The sequence below is a fragment of the Chironomus tepperi genome, unplaced genomic scaffold (assembly GCF_022539635.2).
Source record: "Chironomus tepperi strain 1889 unplaced genomic scaffold, CSIRO-AGI_Ctep_v1 contig_449, whole genome shotgun sequence".
Lineage (NCBI taxonomy): Eukaryota > Metazoa > Arthropoda > Insecta > Diptera > Chironomidae > Chironomus > Chironomus tepperi.
In genome coordinates, this window is record NW_027226571.1 from 232466 (window position 1) to 253882 (window position 21417).

Consider the following 21417-nt stretch of genomic DNA (forward strand, 5'->3'; position numbering starts at 1 on the left):
GTTAGATAGGTGGCTTTTGGAAAGGGTATCTAGGCTGTATCATGGTAGCATAAAGGTACCACTGTAGTCTAACCAAAGGACAAAGTTGTCAAGATAGAGGCCTTTTGGAGAGGTCCATAGCTGTATCTTGGTTGCTTTTGTCTTAGTCTAGTCATTGCTTATGGAAAGGCAAACAGATCCACCTTCTTGTAGGTTTGCCAATAGCTCGAAGTCCACTCGAATTTTATATGGAGTCCAGTCAACTTGAGTCGACTTTTTCATACAAAATCGAGTCGACTTCGAGCTCTGGGGTTGCTTAGACGAAAGCATTACCTAAAAAAAGAGAGTACCTAGCCAAAATCAATTGTTTTTGCATTTTTCTAGACACTGCTTATAATAGACATGCCTTAGCCTAGGCAAACCTAACGTAGATTAGTGTAGGTACCTATTGCTTACGCAAAGACATGTCTAATAAAGGCAGTTTCCAAGCAAATACACGTATTCTATAAGCAGTGGCTGAGAAAAAGCAAAAATTATTGGGTTTGACTATTCAGTACCTTTGCCTGAGTACCAATTTTAGCTTGACAAGCCTATAAAAGAAGACAAATTCATTTGCCTTTCTACAGGCAATACCAGTAATAGATTTTGACCATTTATAGACCCTCGATAGCTGACAACTCTGTTTCACACCAATCCAAAAGTAAAAATATTGCAGCGCTGAACAGCATTTGGAAAATTTATTTTTTTTTATTTCAACGTGAGAATTTCATTTAATTGCTTTTTAAAAATGAATTATTTACTGATGCAATTGCTATGTATCTAAATGCTTAGATGAAGATTTATTGTCGGATTTTCTGTAATTGGCCTTCAAAATATTGCGAAACATTAATTAATGCCTAATGAAAATTTTATTGGTGCTGATTTTAACTTTTATATATTAGGAAACTTTTTGCTGATTTAGATTTATGGCCTGATGCTGATATTATTTTAGGATATTGATGGCTTTCGTGAGAGGTCAACATACATCAGAACTTTGAAGAATTTTCGTGTTATGTCTTTTATAATTGGAGCTGTTTTCTAATTGAGATATATTTATTGCTTTTATATTCATTCAGAGACATTTCAGAGGAATTTCAACTTGTCAAATGAGATCTGTGGACTTGGATGAAGGAATAAGCATTTGTGAACCAATTGTCTGCCTGACAAGGCTAAAGTAAACACCTTAAAGGCAAGGGTATGTTCAGAATACATTCATTTGACATTTTGTAGTAAAATTCAATGAGCATTAAGCTAAATGTAAATCTTAAGAAAACTATAAGCTATTCAGATCAGGAAGTTTCAACATTTAGGGTCTTTCTAGGACTCACCCTAGAGTTAATATTAAGCAATCTATATTGTTAGGACTTGAGTTAACTAAAACAAGTTGAAGCATAAATAAGAATTGATGAAATCTAGTCTCAGGACATACTAACACCGACCTGAAGTTGGATTTTTTGGTTTTTCTACCCAGTAAGTCTTTTGAGTATCAATTAGCAATTGTGTCTTGTTCTTACGTATTTTAGTCCAATTGGAAATGGAATCTGAATCGCTCATTTTAATGCATTGTCTGTAGATACGAAAATAAGGTTGTATGCTGAATTAAAAAGGTCCAAAGGACCAAAATCATTACACCAACGAGCCACTTTAATTCAATATAAGTTCAGGTTTATTAAATGTTAAAGGAGGTCAAAACTCCATCAACAAGAAATCGTATTAACCCTAAAGGGCCTCTAAAGCTTGCTTCCCCAAAATATACTAGATGAGCATGCTCGTGAACGTTGATTGACTTTAGTCTTCTGTTGAGCATACACTTTTTGACTGCTAAGGAATAAAACTGGAAAAAGCAGAAGTTCGTCTACATTCCAAAGCCATAAACACCAAATGACATCAACATGCTGACGACCTCTGCTACAAATGTCAATACACTTCCTCCTCCTACTGTCTCAATCTTGCATTCAATTCAAATCAAAGACAAACATCTTTACTCCTACATTTATAAATAACTTTAATTCCAAAAAAATCTCAGTCTTATGAAAAAATTCAATTTTCTCTCCAGCAATTTCATGCAATTTTGATGACATTTTTCTCTCTCTCGTATGCTTGCATTACTATTCAGCCGTACAAAATATTACAATTTTAAAATACATAGCTTAAATGTAGACTGAAAAATTTTTTCGACTCACTCCATCACATCATGCCATACACAAAAAAATATAAAAAAGTTCCCATATAATGCATAGTGATATGAAAATTGTCGTTTTCCAGTAAATTTAACTTTAACAGTAAATTGCATTAAAAATTTAGTTATTTTTTTTTTCACTCTTTCATGAGTTTGATAGGCAAAATAGAAGTGAAAAATATAAAATCTTTGTTTGAAATGGAAATTTTGTGTGCGCTTGTTGGGAAAATGGGGATAAAAAATATAAAAAATTAAACTGTTGCATGCAATGTTTGAAAATTACATTTTACCAACTTACTCTTTCGCTGTTTGTTCCTCTTTTTTTCTCTCTGCATCAGTGATATTGTTAGCGGGGATTCTATGGAAAATGGGATGACTTTTTTGTTCATATTGGAGTTTGATGACAATTTTTTGGGGTATTTGTTAATGTAAATTAGCAGTAATTTTGGCTTTGTATCGACTTTTAACCTTGGTTCTTTCAGTTGATGCATTAGCGCTGTACAGTTCAACCTATTTTGTGCCACGGTTCACCTTGGTGGCCTGCCACGACTAAAAACTAACATGACATGCAGTTCATAGCATTTTCAAGATTTCAAAAGGCTCCTTGAAGACTGTCTTGCCAAATTATAGTCAATTTTGCGATGAGCTAACTACTTAACGATTCTAGTTAATAGAAATAAACCCTATCAGGCAAATAAACCGCTCTAAAGGGTATATTCAACTGAGAAGACACTCATGAGTTTACTCAACTAATGTGTTTAAGTAGCACTAGTTCTTAGAGGTCCAAGAACTCAAGGAGAGAAGCTGTTAATAGAGATTGCATGGCATTTGGTGTTGGTAATTGACAGACGGACCCCAGAAGTAGAGGCAGTGATAGAGCCATCTTTAGGAGACGTCTACAAAAGGGCATGAATCAAAATTGATCGGTACGACCAGTGAAGTAATACGGAAGTAAGTAGGTTCTTGTAAGCATGTTAGTATATATCAAGGAAGTTCAAGAATTTAGTCACTTTTTATAAAATTCCTCTACTTACTTCCTTGACGAAGGCGCACGAGGGCCCATTGCCGCATTTAGAGTTCGTCGGAACCTGGAACTGTCTTTAGGAAATTGGAGAAGAAGTTTTCCAATTTGATTGAAGATTCTTCAAGAATCAAAAGCTAGAAAACATCCCTAAAAGACAATGGACATGCTTACATGGCTTAATGATGGCATTAAGGTACCATGTGAACATATGTGTCTGGTAGGACATTTCATTCAATATATGAACCTATTAAGCGCCTTATCCCCTTCAACCCTTTCAAACCCTCATTTTCTTACCAAACCTACCAAACTTTTCCGCACCCCACCTTTCCGTACACAGAAAAAACTTTCACGCTGATGTACAAAAGCCACAATTGAGATAATTTCGTTGCAATGCCATGCAATGTTGAAAAATAATTAAAAAAAAATTTATAGACGTATATATGTAGATGGTAGATAGACCTTTTGTAAGGGACACATACGAACAATGTTGTAAAAAAAAGTACAAGAGGGGAAAGTCGCGATATTTTTTTTTTGGGGGAAGTGAGTGAGAGAGTGAGGCGAAAAAATTCAATTAAGACTTGCGTTGTGTACACACATAAAAATATTTAGTACAAAATAAAAATAACATTTAATACTGATAATGTAATTTTTACCGGAGAGTTTGCTGTTATGATGATGGCGGTGAATGAAAAGATAGCTTGTGGCTATTGGCAGAATGAAAAAAAAAATTATTAAATTTTTTTTTATACATTTTAATTAAACGGGAATGCAATAAAAATTGAAATATTTGATGTATGCAATTTTCCCTTGTCGATGTGCAGCATAAAATTTATTTAAGCATATTTTACACATCAGTTATTGCTGTAGATTTTACAAATATTTAAATTTTACAAGGTACTATTGGCCATGTATTACTAGATTGATGGTTCGTTAAGAATGATGGGAAACAGTGGGTGATGCTGTTGTTACGAACAGCTTAACTTGTTCTCTAGGGCACTTATACATTGTCGTATTAACTTTAAGGCGCGGTTTTGTCCTGAAAGCACAATGACGGCAACCACAAGGCCTCCACAAGAGAAACGGTTGTCCCACGAGTTCCAATAGCTTCTTGCACAGGCAAAACAGAAATAAAAAATTGACAGCAAGTGTGCAAATAGACAATTTATAAAATTTTGGTGTCAGAGCCAACAACAGAGTAAGATGGACTTAAATTTGTTGTAACCTAAGGTCCACATACTAATAAGGAAGCAGTAAATAAGTGGTTAATTAAGTAAGTAAGTAACCATGTCGACTGATTTTAATCCATTTTTACAGAAGAAGTGTGGTTCGCCACATTTTTTCATTCGGGTTTCTTAGGCCATCTCTACATCTTTGCCTAGTTTTAAGGACAAAAATCACATCAGGATGACACTAGACATCATTTTAGCTAGGTATTTAACTACATACTTACTTGCTTCACTGGTCGAACAGATCAACTATGATTCATTGCCTCGCTAAGGTGAAGATAAACGTTGGTTCTATCGCTGACTTCCGTCTGTAATACACTAATAACTAGACATTCAACTAGTCAAATTAAAACCTGTCTAGACAGAATTATTGACACAAAATGCTAATCAAATAAGTAAGGCAAAATTTATTCCTTGATATTCAACAGTTTTTATTCAAATGAAGGGAAATTTTTTGAAAAATTCATGACTAATTGGGTATTTAGAGCCTTTTATTGTATTAATTGACCTTACGATGGCAGATTTTACAAATGCGAGTTTATTACTAGACATAAGGGAGAGTAATCACAGCCTATGCCACTCTGGAGTCCCAACAGGCAAAGAGTGTGCTCTTGAAATTGAGCATGGTCACCAAGAATGCTGAACTTAATGTGTACTGATGAACAACGATGCTGTCAATAAAAAACTGACAGAAGTTATCTAAAGACAGATCCAGCTTCCGACGAATCCTAAATGCAGCAATGGGCTTTCGTGCGCCTTCACCAAGGAAGTAAGTGAGTATACTGATAAACACGCTTATTTAACCAAGCACGCTCTTTCTTTGCAGGGGACATAATCAGCTCATCAAAACAAAACAATTCTTAATATATTCAAATAAAATCTGTTAGCCATACATTCCTATCAACAGAAATTAAAATATGCTAAATGTAACTCTACTCTGTTTATACATCAATTCCTTTCCACACGATCATATTTCAAATTCCAATCCACACACATCCAATTGAACACAAAATATCTACAAAAAATTATACAAACTAGTTTAATTTTTTGTTATCAACAAAAAAAAGCGCCAGTTTGTAATTTCATCATAGCCTAAACAGCCGTTGAATGAGATGACATAAAAATGCCGATTAGTGATTACATTCGCAACACACACACACACACATGGAAGCCGTTGGACATTTCTATTTGTATAAGTATGTTAGTCTGACTCAATTCGATCATGAAATGCAATTCAGACTTTTCCTACTTCCTCATGTTTTTCCTTCGGTGCTTCATGAATAAGAAGAAATACAAAAATTTATTTTTAGAGATTCTCTCATTTCTTTTCTGAGAAAAGCCGGTTGCTATTAGTATTGAACCAACACATTTAAAGGAATTTTGTGATAAGTTTTGAAACAATATTGAGTTATCAAACACAGGCTGATATTTATTGAATTCCAGTGATGGAAATATTTGGGTTAGTAGGGAATATTGTGGTTATGTTTGGAACATTTGATGACTAAGTTGTCCGAACAGTACAAATCAGGTAATTGCTCCAAAAACCGGCATCAGACCGGCATGACTCTGGCATGGAGACATATTTAAGCCGAATCCGGTACCAATCAGGAGTCATGTCGGTCTGTGGAAGAACTTTGCATCGATTAACGGACATGTGCTATTTGGATTACAGAGAAGTACGAATTTTTACAAAATCTCATCCCAAGCAGCACAAAACAGTCGTTAGGGCGCCACTACATCGCCGCATTGAAGGTGTCTTTCGTGACGAGCATGCGATGATGTGACGGCTACCCGGTTGATGAGTTTAACGCCAAAAATGGAAATTTACCGTATGTTGTTGCTCGGGTCAAGTCCTTCTTGCCGTCAAAATTATCAGAATAACAAGTGATGCATTTAGGTCTTTTCAATCCCGAATTCTTAACCTCATGACTCATCCAAAACCCCTTGGTGCTCTGACGTCGTTCTAGACAACAACATCTGAAATGACTCACAATGCTTATGCATGACGGCAGAGCTACATTAAGGAACAATTTTACAATTTTTTTTTCTTTTTTTCCGCATTTTTCAATTGCTTTAAAGCATGCTTCAATTTGCAAAGCAATAATTAATATCGGGTTCCCCCCTACGTCCACCCTTACATGACCAACATGGTACGATATTGGAGCAAATCTGATGTACGCAGGTCTCAATACCTTCTTGGATATATATATTTTTTTTCATATTGATTTTTCCTGACCTCTAAAATTTTAAAAGCAATTCAGTACCACAGCACCATCGACGCTCATCATACTTACCGCAAGTTTACTTACCTTTTCTCATCTAAATAATACATACATACTGTACGTAATTCCTTACTCTAATTACGAACTTCCACGTGTATGGAAATAAAAGCAGTCAGTCTATATTCCATAATTTATATTTGAAGAGAGAATCGTTAGGCTATTTGGTTCAGTTCTACAAAAACTGTTGAAAGTGACTGTTGGCATTCCACAAAAAATACGGCCGGTTCCAATAAAGAAATATAAGATAGTGTGTGTGTGTTTGTGTTTTGTTATCATATCAGTATTTTAGTTGTGTTATTGTACTTAGTGATCACATTTTAATCGATTGTGTAATCAGTGAAAAATGAGAGAAATTGTGCATTTACAAGTTGGTCAATGTGGTAATCAAATTGGATCAAAGGTACGTAGACATTTGAATGTGATGTTTTCGTCAGCCACAGATCGATAAATGTGGTTTTTCGCATGATTTTCTTATGTCTCTCATAAATTATTTCTTCTCAATGTGGGATATGAACTTGTGAGTTCTAAAATTAGACACAGAAAATAGCCGAATAGGAAAAATGAAGTCATTATACTTAATACAGTTGTGATGTTCGTCTATAGACGTAATTTTACATATGACAAATACTAGAGTCTTTGAAGCCTTATTAATGTGACTATATGTTGCTGTTATCACATGTTCTACTTCCAAGGTGTGAAAATCAACGGTTGTATGTGTAATATTAAGTATGACTTTTAGCTGAAAATTGCCGGCAAGTTTCTCGTGTTTTTTTCTTCTTTTTCGCGATGTTCTCTCGCCTCTTTTTTCATGTTTTGTTTTTCTCTCTCTTGATTCCGTCAGAGTTGTGAGCTCGTGTTTTGTTATTGAAATGCTTCAATGCGTTCGCATCATAAGCTTCGCCTTAAATCCCGATGAATCGTTGTGTACACATTAATAAATAAGGTTAATCATCGAAAAAAAACTTCTAGAACTAAAACTTGTCATGCTATTGGATGTCATAAAAGGTTTAATAATATCTCAAAATTTATCAACTTTTTATCATATTGCTGCATGCTAGTTGTAAAAATTATTGGGGAAATTTCAAAATTTAAAATGACTCATGATAATAATTGACCTGGAAATAAAAATATTCTTTATGCTTTATGCTTTGGGTTTTTGGTATAATAAAATCGATATTAAGCTTGCTTTTTCCTTCATTGCTGATTCTTCTCGGTAATTAGCCGGTATTGCATGAGAGAGGCGTTAGTTGGGGAGAGGAATGAACTTCTCTTAGTTACTTACTTGCTTCGCTGGCAATACAGATCAGCTGTGATGATGATGATGATGATGATTGGTTCCTATCGATCCACTGTGAATCGTAGGGCGTTAATAAAGCGATTGAACAGGTCTCTGTTCCGGGCTGTGATCCATGGATTCTCTTGTTTGACGTCTTAAACTTGCTCTATCGCTGGCTGTCATTTGGCAATTGTCAATACTAAATGCTAATGAACCCCTCCTTCTTAGCAAATACGCTTATCGTGGACAGTGAAGGGTAAAGCTAGCTTAGATGTGATCTATACAACGCTATGATTCCATATGAACTTGTGCAAACAAGCCTCAACATACAAGGAGCATCCTCATGAGTTTGCAGTCAATATTGAACATGCTCATTGATATTGATTGAGTATACTCACGAGTACGCTCATTTAAGTGAGTATGGTTATTGTCTGTTAGGGAAATCAAGTGTCTCGAATGAAAGTCGATGGCTCCAAGACTAAAAAGGTGGTATAGAAACAGCACTAAGCCACATTTTCCTCCTCAGCAACTATATCGTGTACTATTAAGGGTAAAGCAAGCTTAGTTGTGCTCTTTGCTGTTCTACTAGCTTAGGATTGCTCGATCGTACATGGCAAACGACTCCTAAGAACCTAAAAGTGACATAGATACAGCGTTGAGCCGACATGGTGACAGTTCTATGTCAAATACAGACATTTCGTCGACCTGCTTCCTAATTCTTTCAACTTAAACTTTCCAGTTATGTAAAATAAATCATGACTCTTAAATCACAAAAAAACAAAAGTCACATCCAACAAACCTGCCAAAAACTACCTCCAACCCTGAACGTTCAAAGTCAATGAAATGTGATTTATTTTTTTAGGAAACACACAAAAAAAGAGTCTCAAATCTGGCACGATTTATCCGTCGTTTCATTTATTTTCCAATTTTGCCAAACTTTGTACTTAGACGCAGAGCAGCAGAAATAAATTCTTTATTTAGAAGAAATGAAAGAAAATGAAAATGAAAATCGATTTTTTGTTGTTGTAAATTGGACTGACTGTTGAAAGAAGCCGGTCGATGAAAGTTCAGTTATTTTCTGCCTTTGTACTTTAAAAGGACTATTTTGAAAATCGATTTGTCTGACGCCTTTGACTAGCTCTTATGTGTGTCTTCTTCCTACCTACCCTCGCAATAAAGAATATTTTATATCATATGTACATAGACGGAAGTTAAGAAGAGAATAAAAAACCTCGAAAAGACTGCGAAAATGGATAAATAGGCAACAGCAAACTTTTTGCCATTTACATTTATTTGATATTGTAAAAATGAATATTGTCGGAGCAATTTAAGTGTAAGAAAAGAGAAGTAAAAACTTTTCAAATATTTGTTCATTTTGCTGTGTGTAACAAACATTGTATGTATGCGGTAAAATTGAAGGAAAATGTGATGCTGAATATTTTTGGGTTTAAAGAAGAGAAATGAAATCATGAAATAATGATAATGATGATGTTTGTGCTTTAAAATAAACAGCAATTTTAGACTAAAATGTGTATCGAATGTTTATCGAGAATCTTTTTTGGCTGTTGTCGTGTTTGTTTTAAATTGGAATTGTTGAATTAAGGAAGGAAAATTGTCGAATTAGAAGGATTTTCATCGACTGTTTAGGCTGTGGATAGGCTATTGAGGTATATAATGACATGACAATTGTTTAATTATTTTAAACAAGCTTAATCATAATTGAAATTGAGAATTAGGGTCATTTACAGAATTTTTGAGGATGGAGAAGTCAGGTTCAGTTTTTTGAGGATTGACAGGCGAGAATAAGTGGATTGATGCTAGCTCAAATAGCATATAGCGTGAAACAAGTGAGTAAATGTGTCCTCAGGTCTTATTAGACTCTAGTGTGAGTCGGACACGGTAAAATACATCGTGACTCTGCGCGGCAATTGGCCCTCGTCGCCCCAGTCAAGAAGTAAGTAAGTAAGTAAGACTCTGGCGTGAAGTCTAATTTCATCGATTCCGACTCCACACTAGAGCCATGTTGGCCTCAGGACATTTTTTTACCATTTTCTATAAACCGTGTGACTTTAAGGTCAGTCGATAAGTATATTTCCTTACTTACTTTCTTGGCTAGGACGCACGGGGGCGCATTGCTGCGTTTAAAGAACGTCTGTAGACAGCTCTATAGATTAGTATAGTAGATTAGTATTAGATCAACTGTGATCCATGGCATGACTCAGCAATAATTGCGTAGAAACTCACCAGAGTCAAACTCATCAAATGAATCCTTTATATCCCACTATAAACTAATTCTACAGCCTTCAATACTGCAACATCATCACCAAATCTCCCCAAAAAATCCAAAGTTCATCTTCAAATGAAATAAATTTTTAAAAATTATTAAATTAATGAAAAAAATCACAAAATTGTCGTGATACTCAATTGAAAATAAGTCTGTGTTTATGACATTTTAAGCTATACCTTATCACAGTCATGATAAGGCAAAGATGTGTAGCATGTGCAATTTTACAAAATAGAGAAAATGTTTTGATTTCAAATTTTTGATTTACTGCAAAAGTTTTGAGTATATTTTTCGCTTGATTTTGATAAAAATGAAACACTTTAAATTTAAAATGTATTCAAGGTTGAATGTGAAGTTCAGTTGGGTGTCTGAGTTGGGTAATGAGTGATTTTAATGATTCAGTTTTTGTTTGGAATGAATGTTGAATTAAATGAAGGAACACTACAGGGTTGAGGTCAAAAAATGTTGGCCTTCAACCTGCAGCCTTGAAAGAACAATACGATATAGCCCAAAAGTGCAGTGCCAGTGCCTCAAAAATGCATAAAAGGCTGACCTGCAGTTCTTGTCCGAATCCTACCCGAAAGGACCAAAAATACGTTAGAATTAGTCATCAACTGGACATTAACTTGCCATAAACTAGTTATAACGTATTTTAGTCTATTCGAACTATTTAAATGATTCCTTTAGACATGTTTTACCAGAAAGATGTAGACATGAATGAATATGACATAAAATTAAAAAATATATGCATCCAAATCTAATTGTTTTCATAATATTTCCAAGCGTGGTAGGGGATTACAATTATTATCAAAATGTTGATAAAGAAAGCTTTTATCCCGTCTCATGGCACCATGGCTAATATACGTATAATCCCAAATATATGTATAAGATTTATAGTCAAATAACCTTGCACACAAATAAAAATGGGTTACCATTGAAAAGTAGGTCGTCATAGAGATTTATTCAATTTAATCCTTTTGGACTAATCTTGAATAGGATAAATCGGTTACTTAGTTACTTACTTTGCTGAAAGTGCAGATCAACTGCTATCCTGGGTCCCTCTTAGTTGGCGTCTGAAGCTGGTTTTATTGCTGGCTATCGTTTACTTACTTACTTACTTTGTTAACTCGATGATCATACCGATCAATTGTGATCCATGACATCCCAGTCAAGCCAGTCTGAAGCTGAATTTTGGATCGATTAATCGATGTTTGCTATTCGGGAATGTCTTTCAAACTACTTGATGTGGCAAAGGATAGAGACCATGAGGATCCAATGAATAAAATCAATTTTGACTTTAGCCTTGAACGCCAGAAACTCTTTTTCTATTACTGCTACTAAATATGTTATTAGCACATTACATCCATCATCAGCTGTGTTATTTACTAATCTCCCTCATTTAAAAAATTCTAAAAACCTGATAAATTTATCTTCATCATCAGCATGAAAGATTTAATCGACGATTAATTAATGACTTACATTTTTCCACTTTCTTCAACTCTTTAAAAAAAATTAATTTTTCAAACATTTTCAAGCGCACCTCATCCATGTTAAAAATTTGATTTATACACATATTTGTAGAACAAACATTTACAAATTAAACAAACCTAATTTCATCGTTGCTTTCATTTTCACTTCCTCAAAAACTTCATAAAAAAAGAGACTCATCAACAATATTTTCAATTCCATATTTTCTTCGTAAATTTGATTGATAAGGAATGAATGAATTTATTTTTTATGCCATCTGCTTATCAGCCTATCATTCATAATTTTGTTTATGGATGGATGTGAGGATTCAAAACACGGATGACATAAAAGAAAATTAGAAAAAAAAAGTTTTTCTTTAATTTAATTTCCTTTCATATTTTTCATCCAATTTCAGTTCTGGGAAATCATCTCCGATGAGCATGGAATTGATCCAAATGGAAATTATCATGGAGATACTGACCTTCAATTGGAAAGAATCAATGTTTACTTTAATGAAGTTAATGGAAATCGTTATGTACCACGTGCAGTGCTTGTTGATTTGGAACCAGGCACAATGGATGCAGTTAGACAGTCACCATATGGTCGCCTTTTCCGTCCAGACAACTTTGTCTTCGGACAATCTGGTGCCGGTAACAACTGGGCTAAGGGTCATTATACAGAAGGTGCCGAACTTGTCGAGTCCGTACTTGATGTGATTCGTAAGGAAGCTGAGGGATGCGATTGTATTCAAGGATTTCAAATGACTCATTCACTTGGTGGCGGTACTGGAAGTGGAATGGGAACACTCTTGATTGCAAAAATTCGTGAAGAATATCCAGATCGTATTTTAGGTACATTCAGTGTCATTCCATCACCAAAAGTATCAGATGCAGTCGTTGAACCATATAATGCCACATTGTCTGTTCATCAATTGGTCGAGAATACAGACGAAACTTTCTGTATTGACAATGAAGCACTTTATGACATTTGTTTCCGTACATTGAAACTTACGTCTCCATCATATGGTGATCTGAATCATTTGGTTTCGGTATGTATATATGCTTTTTTGTTTAGGGATATTATTGGACTTTTTGGGGTTGTTCAGCATTTTGACTTGGATGTGGACCTTAATATATTTGATTTTAATTGACCTCCTACCTATTAAGAATTGATTAAAAGCCTCAAAATTAATTTAAATGCGCCTTAAACATCCAATTTTCATAAAAATCCTCAAACTTCCCTTTTGTGTCAATTTGAAACAGAAACTTTTACAAGCACAATTTGAAGTGTTTGTTTTCCATTTCTAAAGTGACTTTTTATTGAATTCAGACGAAAAAAAATTTGAAGAGCTTGAAAAGTTTTTCCTCCCTTTGAAATTTGAACTTTTATTTTTGTCATATCCAACAAAATCTCTTTTTTCTCCACTTTTAGGTCACCATGTCAGGCGTAACGACATGTTTGAGATTTCCAGGTCAATTAAATGCTGATTTGAGAAAACTTGCCGTAAATATGGTACCATTCCCACGTCTTCACTTCTTCATGCCTGGTTTTGCACCACTTACAGCTAAGAGCTGTCAACAGTATCGTGCAATGACCGTCAATGAATTGACACAACAAATGTTTGATTCTAAGAATATGATGACTGCATGTGATCCCAGACATGGACGTTATTTGACAGTAGCCGCAATTTTCCGTGGTCCAATGTCAATGAAGGAGGTTGATGAGCAAATGTTGGGCGTACAGAACAAGAACAGCAGTTATTTCGTTGAATGGATTCCAAACAATGTTAAAGTAGCTGTCTGCGATATTCCACCACGTGGCTTAAAAATGTCATCAACATTCATTGGAAATACGACAGCAATTCAAGAAATTTTCAAGCGCATTTCCGAACAATTTACAGTCATGTTTCGTCGTAAAGCTTTCCTCCATTGGTACACTGGCGAAGGTATGGACGAAATGGAATTCACAGAAGCTGAAAGTAACATGAATGACTTGATATCTGAATATCAACAATATCAAGAAGCAACAGTTGATGATGAAGGTTTATTTGATAGTGAAGATATTGTCGAGGAAGACGCTCCACAAGAGTAAAGATTTTTATATTTTGTTGATTATGTTCTGTAATAAAATTATGGTAATTCCGTCACTTCCATATGACATTTTATCATGATGTATATATTGTTATAATTTTATACTTTTTTACACCTATAACCTCAAGCACATTTTAGGATCAATAAAAATTTCATTATCGTCATTGGCTTCGCTTTAGACGTGTTCAGTATTTTTATGGATACAACCTTTTTGTGCTAGATTTGCAGTTTGTCTTTATTAAAGTAATTAATAGATTGATTCTGGGTGTTCTTGATTTGCTTAATTGCTTGATATCCTCTTAAAGGCCTTATTATGGGCTTGCTCAATGCCGGGAATTATTGAGTATCTTCTAGGACCTAAATTCTAGGTTTACTTCATGTTCCAAAGGCCAGCTTGATGACAAAATCGCTGATTTGAATAAAAACTTCAATTCCTTTCAAAATTATTGACTACCCTGCTGCATGCTGATCTGGAAAATCAGAATTTGTTTAAAAAACCATTTTTGTTCCAGTTCCTTTAGCTTTGAATTTGAATAAAATTTAAACATTTATTTATAAAATAAGAAAATCTTTTATTTTTAATTCTTCCAAAATTTTCAGAACTGATTATCTAAGGTCTATATTGCTTTGGTTACATTCAAGGTTAATTTATGTATATTTGCAGAAAAAGAAATTTGAAAGGCTAATGTAGTCTAAAGATTTCTTCAAGATTTTTTTAATCATGATAGACTTATTAAAATAATTGTTTTAGGCAAATTTATTCTAGGTAATATGAATAATTTTCAGTGGTGTTGCAAGGATTTTGGATTTTGGATAATCAAGTTATAAAAGGAATCTTAGACTTAGAGACACAGCGAGGTCGATTGGCGCATTAGAATAATTTTTTATTGCTTTATTCATGAAACTATCCTTCAGATGAAAAGCATATTAAGCTTTTCCTTGGAGTTCATAGAGGCAGAATTCAGGTGCGTATTCAATATTCAGGGATGTCAAACCCTAGAGTTGACATTGGTCCTCGGGATTTTTGTGTAAAAATCAGAGTTGGCAGGACTTTAAAGTGGAGTCCGGACTTTGAAAGTCCGGACTTTGAAAAAAAAAAAGTGGAGTCCGGACTTTAGAATAGTCCGGACTTTGAAAGTCCGGACTTTGGGACTTTGGGAGTCCGAAAAGTCCCATACAATTTTTTTTTTTTTTTATAAAAAGTATTTTAATATTTTTTTTTTCGGTACCACTGCGTAACCCGAGCTAAAAAAGTGAATTTTTTGACATTTTTTTCGGTTACACTGCGTAACCCGAGCTAAAAATTTGATTTTTTTGACATTTTTTTCGGTTACACTGCGTAACAAAGTCCAAAAAACCACTTTTTTAAGTCATGTTACGCAGTGTAGCCGAAAAAAATGTCAAAAAAATCAATTTTTTAGCTCGGGTTACGCAGTGTAACCGAAAAAAATGTCAAAAAAATCAATTTTTTAGCTCGGGTTACGCAGTGTAACCGAAAAAAATGTCAAAAAAATCAATTGTTTAGCTCGGGTTACGCAGTGTAACCGAAAAAAATGTCAAAAAAATCAATTTTTTAGCTCGGGTTACGCAGTGTAACCGAAAAAAATGTCAAAAAAATCAATTGTTTAGCTCGGGTTACGCAGTGTAACCGAAAAAAATGTCAAAAAAATCAATTTTTTAGCTCGGGTTACGCAGTGTAACCGAAAAAAATGTCAAAAAAATCAATTTTTTAGCTCGGGTTACGCAGTGTAACCGAAAAAAATGTCAAAAAAATCAATTTTTAGTTCGGGTTACGCAGTGTAACCGAAAAAAATGTCAAAAAAATCAATTGTTTAGCTCGGGTTACGCAGTGTAACCGAAAAAAATGTCAAAAAAATCAATTTTTTAGCTCGGGTTACGCAGTGTAACCGAAAAAAATGTCAAAAAAATCAATTGTTTAGCTCGGGTCACGCAGTGTAACCGAAAAAAATGTCAAAAAATTCCCAAAGTCCCAAAGTCAAAGTCTCAAAGTCCCAAAAGTCCGGACTTTCATAGTCCGGACTTTAGTGGAGTCCGGACTTTCAAAGTCCGGACTTTAGTGGAGTCCGGACTTTCAAAGTCCGGACTTTTGGGACTTTTCGGACTTTTAAAGTCCGGACTCCAAAGTCCTGCCAACTCTGGTAAAAATAACAAAACCTTTGTCTAAATCTTTGCAATCCATCCAAATTACGCTCCTCCTCAAAAAATTACAATCACGCTGACAGTGTTTCATTTGATTTTGGTAAGTTGGTAATTAGAATTAGTGCTTGCTTCAGGTACCATCTAATGGACGTCCTGAGTCACAATTGATCTGTCTCAAGTAAATGAACAAACAGTCATTAGAACTAATCATTAACTTGCCTTTAATTTGTTATAACGTATTTTGGTTTTCTTGGATGCACTTCTAGCCAGAACTCGAATTCAATTTGAATATTATATGAAATTTAGCCGACATTTCCTTACAAAAATCGAGATGACTTAGTACTTTGCCTTCTGCGAGGTATTTAAGGCTGTTAAAGTTGAACAACAGCTAAATGTCAATTTATTTTCAAGTCTTTTTTGAAATTTGTTATCAATTATCTATGTCTTTGTTCCTTTACTGCTAGGATTAAAATCAAAAATTTGCAGCACCTTAAATTAATTACCTGACATTATAGCTCAGCTCATCTTCTTCCTCCCATGCTTCTAGGCTTTATACTTTTTTGTAGGCTTAATAAGAATCCTATAATTTGTTTATTGTAAAAATCTTGTTTAATTTAAAGCAAAACCAACAAAACAATTTCCTGTGTGGGCTATGCATAATAATAGCTTAACATATACACAAAAAAATCCTTAAAGGCTTTCAAATAATGCGTCACATAAACAGCGCTCCACAAAAAATAATTCCAACTTCTTTTCATCTTTAATGAAATTTATCATTGGCGGCGCGGAAGGGAAAAAAAGCAGCAAAAAGACACAAAATTTAATAAATATAATTTCCCTATTTCTATTTCTCGACTAGCATAAAAGGAAAGTTCAAGGACTTTGATTCTACTTATAAAGGAATTGAAACATATCCACAAAAAATGAGTACGAGAGAAGTACAAATGAGAGAATCTCAAAAATTAAATTTCACTTCTGCGAGAGGAACCAAAAAAAAAATGTAGCAGCATAAAGGAAATGAAATTAGAGAGGAGAGACACAAAAGGATGAAGGTCAATGTACTAGATTCTTTTTTTCATTTATAGATGGAAAATTTATGTTGAGAATCAGCAACACTTGTTGGTTGCAACATATGCCGGAGATGAAGGAGAGGATTTACTTTATTTTTTGTGTGTCTTGGAATTTTTTTGGGAATTTTTAGAATTTTAAAGGATTTGAAAATTTGAATTTTTTACTGAATTGAGATTCAGCCATGGTCCATAAGAAGTTGAGCCTTAATAATTCAATAATATAAATTATTTAAATCCATCGTCATTTACATTGCGACTGTGCAAGAGAAGAAAAAAAATTCGTTCCTGCTCACCAAAAAAAAAATTCATTTTTTTCATCTGTAACTTTTGCTCTTTACGATAATATTTGTAAGCAACAGTGGAGCAGCATCAAGGAATTCTGAAAAGAAATGTACAGCATTTTTAAGAGAAATCATTACACGAGTTATTCACGCATGTCCCAATTTTTTTTTTCTCGATTTGAGCATCAAGTTGCTGTTCCTTGTGTACAGAATTCTCTCAGTTTGTGACTTACCTTTACATCAACCTAGCACAAAATTTTTCATATCCAACAGAATTTTTCTCTTGATTTTTTAATAAATAATGAGCGTCTTTGAATGATTCGGATATTGTCCTTGGATCAATCCATTCACGATTATTTAAATCCAACATTCGACCTTCCCAGCACAATCCATTGACTTTTAAGTTGATTCTAATGAAGTCATGCACACATATTGTGAAGAAATCAAATCTTCTGGATGAAATTGAATAACAAAACGGTTGAATTGAGCAGCATCAACGGCAACAAAAAAAAAGGGTGTACGTGACAAATCAAAAACGCATTAAGCTCTCAATCTTCCAACTACATATTGCCAATTCCATATTGTTGAATGTGAGATGTGTGCAATCATTTAATCATTTTCCGATATGCTCAATGTGAGCAGTTCTTTTTTTTGCCTTTCTTTACAGTTTTTTTTTTTTTTTGTTCTAGAACATTTTTGTGTGTGAATGGCATTGGAGATGTTGTTATGGTTGTATGGATTATGTTAGGGATGGTTCAATGTTATTTGATGGCAAATTTCAAATTTATTGAATTTTTTAAAGAATCTGATTATGCATGGAATTGATCTTGTATCTTATCTGAATAGAATAAATAGGTTAGTCGATCAAAAGTCCTGTTTTAGGCCAAAATGACTGTGACTTGTTATTGAGCTCGGTTCTCTGAATCGAAGCTGTTCTACTGTCGGATTTTGCAAGGGTTTATTGATTAATGCTGGAAACGATTTAATTTGAGGTTTTTCAATATTATGTATTGAATTTATTTGGAGTTTTCCCGAGGAGCACAACATATTCGATAGGTTCTGCTACATCACGTATTGATCCAAGACGTAAGACTACCGTGAAATCTTGTTTTGTTCCTTTTTGCCGCCTCGTGCCCTAAAAGACAATGAGCACACTCACCTATGTAAATGGTCGTACTCATGAGTATAGTTACTTACTTCGCTGACCATAAAGATCGAACTGCTTGGTCATGTATTGGTCCAAGACGTAATAATACTAAGTGAGCTCTTTTAGGTCCTTTTTTGCCGTCTCGTGCCTTAACAGACAATGAACACTCTCACCTACGTAAATAGTTACATGACTCCTAATGCTTACTATATCGCTGGCTTCCGTCTGCCAATGGATAAATATATTTAACACATATAATTGAGGATTCTCAAAATTTGTGAGAATGTTCTTTGACTAATCGGGTTGTCGTTCGGATATTGAGAATTTCAAAGCCTGAAAACGCCAGAAATTGAGATAAACGACTTAAAAATTCAAAAAAAAATCACAAAGCCTTGCAATTTTCAAAACATTCATCACAGTTTCTCTCTTATTTATTATTTGATGACAAAATGCCATCTTAAAAATTCCAAGCGCCACACATGCAGCAAATTTTCAAACAAAAATATTTTCAACTTCATCTTCTTTAACGACACACAATTCTTCTATTTCTTGAATTCTCTAAGGTGCAACATGAAATCAATTAAGCTATTTTTTTGTGTGTTTCTTGTTTCTGTTTTGTTTGTCTTTTTGTGTGATTGAACTTTTTCTTGTTCAATTCGACTTTGGTAATAGATGAAACATATTCTATACAGAGCTATTCAGGTATGAAATACACGTGAAAATAGAATTTTATATCTTTTGGCAGTCTATTGTATAAAAGGCAATGTCTTTTAGTTGTTACGTCACGTAGATCAATTAGCTGCTTTCTAGATGCTTCCTAAGGAATAATGCTGTCTCTAAAACCCAAATAATTGTCATTTCCAGATCTATATCTTGGTGGATTAGGAGCTAATAAATGTAAATTCTTCAATCCCGATGGTTTATGGTTCCTTGTTGCTGGGTTCATCAGATGTACACCATGAGTCAAATTGTATTCAAATCTCCTTTAAAAATAGAATTCAAATTCAATAATTAAGATAAAACCTTGAAAGTCATACAAACCTTTTAGGGACTGCAATACTTAAACTGCTATTCGTTGCTTTCTTATCCTTTTTATCGTCATTTTTAGCAAATTTTTCGACAGCTCTGATGATCATCTCAATAATTGACATGAACGATATTCCCATGAACAGACCTAGTAAGCCACCACATTCAGCAATGACTGAAATAAATTTTTATTGGATTATCAAGTCAAAAATCATCCATTCCTTCAGAAATCCTTACAGTTTTGAATTTTGTAGACCACAAAACTTTCCATTTCTTCAACTTGAAAATTATTGTACTTTATATGGATTAATGAGAATATTTTGGCGGTGTTATTGCTGCAATTACAAAAATTAATGCAATTCTCATAAAAAATTATTAATCTCATCCTACCCCATCCGATAATGCCTCAAAGTTAACGAATTCTTCTCACTAAGATCATGTGTTTTCGCTGCAATCTTATATCGAATGTCCCGGCATGGCGGATAGCATTCACAAGGGGCAACAGATGTGTTTGACATCGGATCATTTTTTGGCCAATCTCGTGCTGCATTCTGTAAGCATTTTCTCTTGTCTAAATCACAAACGAGTGTATTTTGTGTTCGTGGCATAGCGAATTGCACACATCCACAGGTCCGTAACGTATAATTAGTTAGGCATTCTAAACTGCAGTGAACCTTTGTATAGGCTTTGAAGAATTTCAGCGTCCGTTCACCATCAAAATAGCATCGACGTTTATCGACAGAGAATTTCTCCAATGTTGGATCCATCGAATACATCTGCGGCTTTATCTCGACATTGAGCTTCCTTTGAAATCCAATAAAGTCATGTTCATGAAAGACTGTCGGAATCTCATTAGGTAAGTGGTATGTGACTTTAAATCCTTCACGACGTTCCTTACAGAGATCATGATTTGACTCGTTAATCGACATTAGAAGCTTAAAGGAATTCCCAAAGTCAGCACGAAATGGAACTGTGTCTGCAGCTGTTTTGTAGCCCTTGTTTAATGTCCAATGGTTAGGCTTATATGATGAAGCATTTAACTTGTAGGAATCAAAATCAGAGCTGATGACATCTTCATTGAAAATTTCTTTAAAATCAATCATATTGTGAGTATAGCAAAAGCCTTCATGCGTCATAATCAGCCTCATGACATTATCACAGTTGTATTTCTTAACCTGAAGCTCACAAAGGTGAAATGTGTCATTTGGACTTAAAGATGCCTTTTGTAATAACTTGATGACGTCCTTATCGTCTCGTTCTTTAGTGTCAATTTCAAGTCTATAGTCACTAAAATAAGCACCACAAGCTTGTGTCACTGCTGCTAAATAGTTTTGTTCCATCACTGTTAGATTCTTTGGTGTAAAGTTCTCATTGTCAGCCTTAAAATCTATATACTGCAGATAATATTCCAATGAATTGACATATCCTTCCTTTATAGCTACTGGTGAGCAAATAGTAACAGCTAGTGCTGGAACATCATTGCTGGAAATAAGCTTTGTGTTAATGCCAATGTCAGGGTCAACATTTAGTTTGAAATATGCCTGCTTTATATAAACAGCAAGTCCAATAAACGATGATGTATACGCGATGCACCAAATGACTTTTTTGAATGTTTTGTCATTTGAAAATATTTGTCTTTTTAAGCTTTTTTGACAAGCTGAAAACTTTTTATCAAACGACTTAAGATTCATTTTTGTGGAGTAACTGAACTAAACTGTTTGAATGCTGACACAAAAGTAATTTAAAATATTTTATAGTTTCGTCATAAAATTCAATTTATTTAAAAATAAATAAATATTTTAATAAATATTTAATTTTAGACACACGATAATGTGGTAAATTAGGGATTTCAATCCCGGGACAAAATCGCAATCCCGGGAAAACAGT

At 34.3% G+C, this 21417-nt stretch overlaps 1 protein-coding gene across 1 annotated transcript; it reads left to right on the forward strand.

Annotated features, from left to right (window-relative positions):
* Window positions 1–6751: 6751 nt before the first annotated feature.
* Window positions 6752–13930, forward strand: LOC139098596 (tubulin beta-2 chain-like). The gene is made up of 3 exons (XM_070650828.1): window positions 6752–7129; window positions 12172–12804; window positions 13188–13930. Exons 1-3 carry the CDS (start codon window positions 7073–7075, stop codon window positions 13845–13847), a joined length of 1350 nt encoding a protein of 449 aa, XP_070506929.1. The 5' UTR covers window positions 6752–7072; the 3' UTR covers window positions 13848–13930.
* Window positions 13931–21417: the final 7487 nt, after the last annotated feature.

Bases quoted from the DNA above. Each gene is read 5' to 3' on its own strand.
- LOC139098596 (XM_070650828.1), top strand. From the start codon at position 7,073: ATGAGAGAAATTGTGCATTTACAAGTTGGTCAATGTGGTAATCAAATT. The intron at 7,130-12,171 runs GTACGTAGACAT...ATCCAATTTCAG, and splicing joins GTAATCAAATTGGATCAAAG to TTCTGGGAAATCATCTCCGA. The intron at 12,805-13,187 runs GTATGTATATAT...CTCCACTTTTAG, and splicing joins ATCTGAATCATTTGGTTTCG to GTCACCATGTCAGGCGTAAC.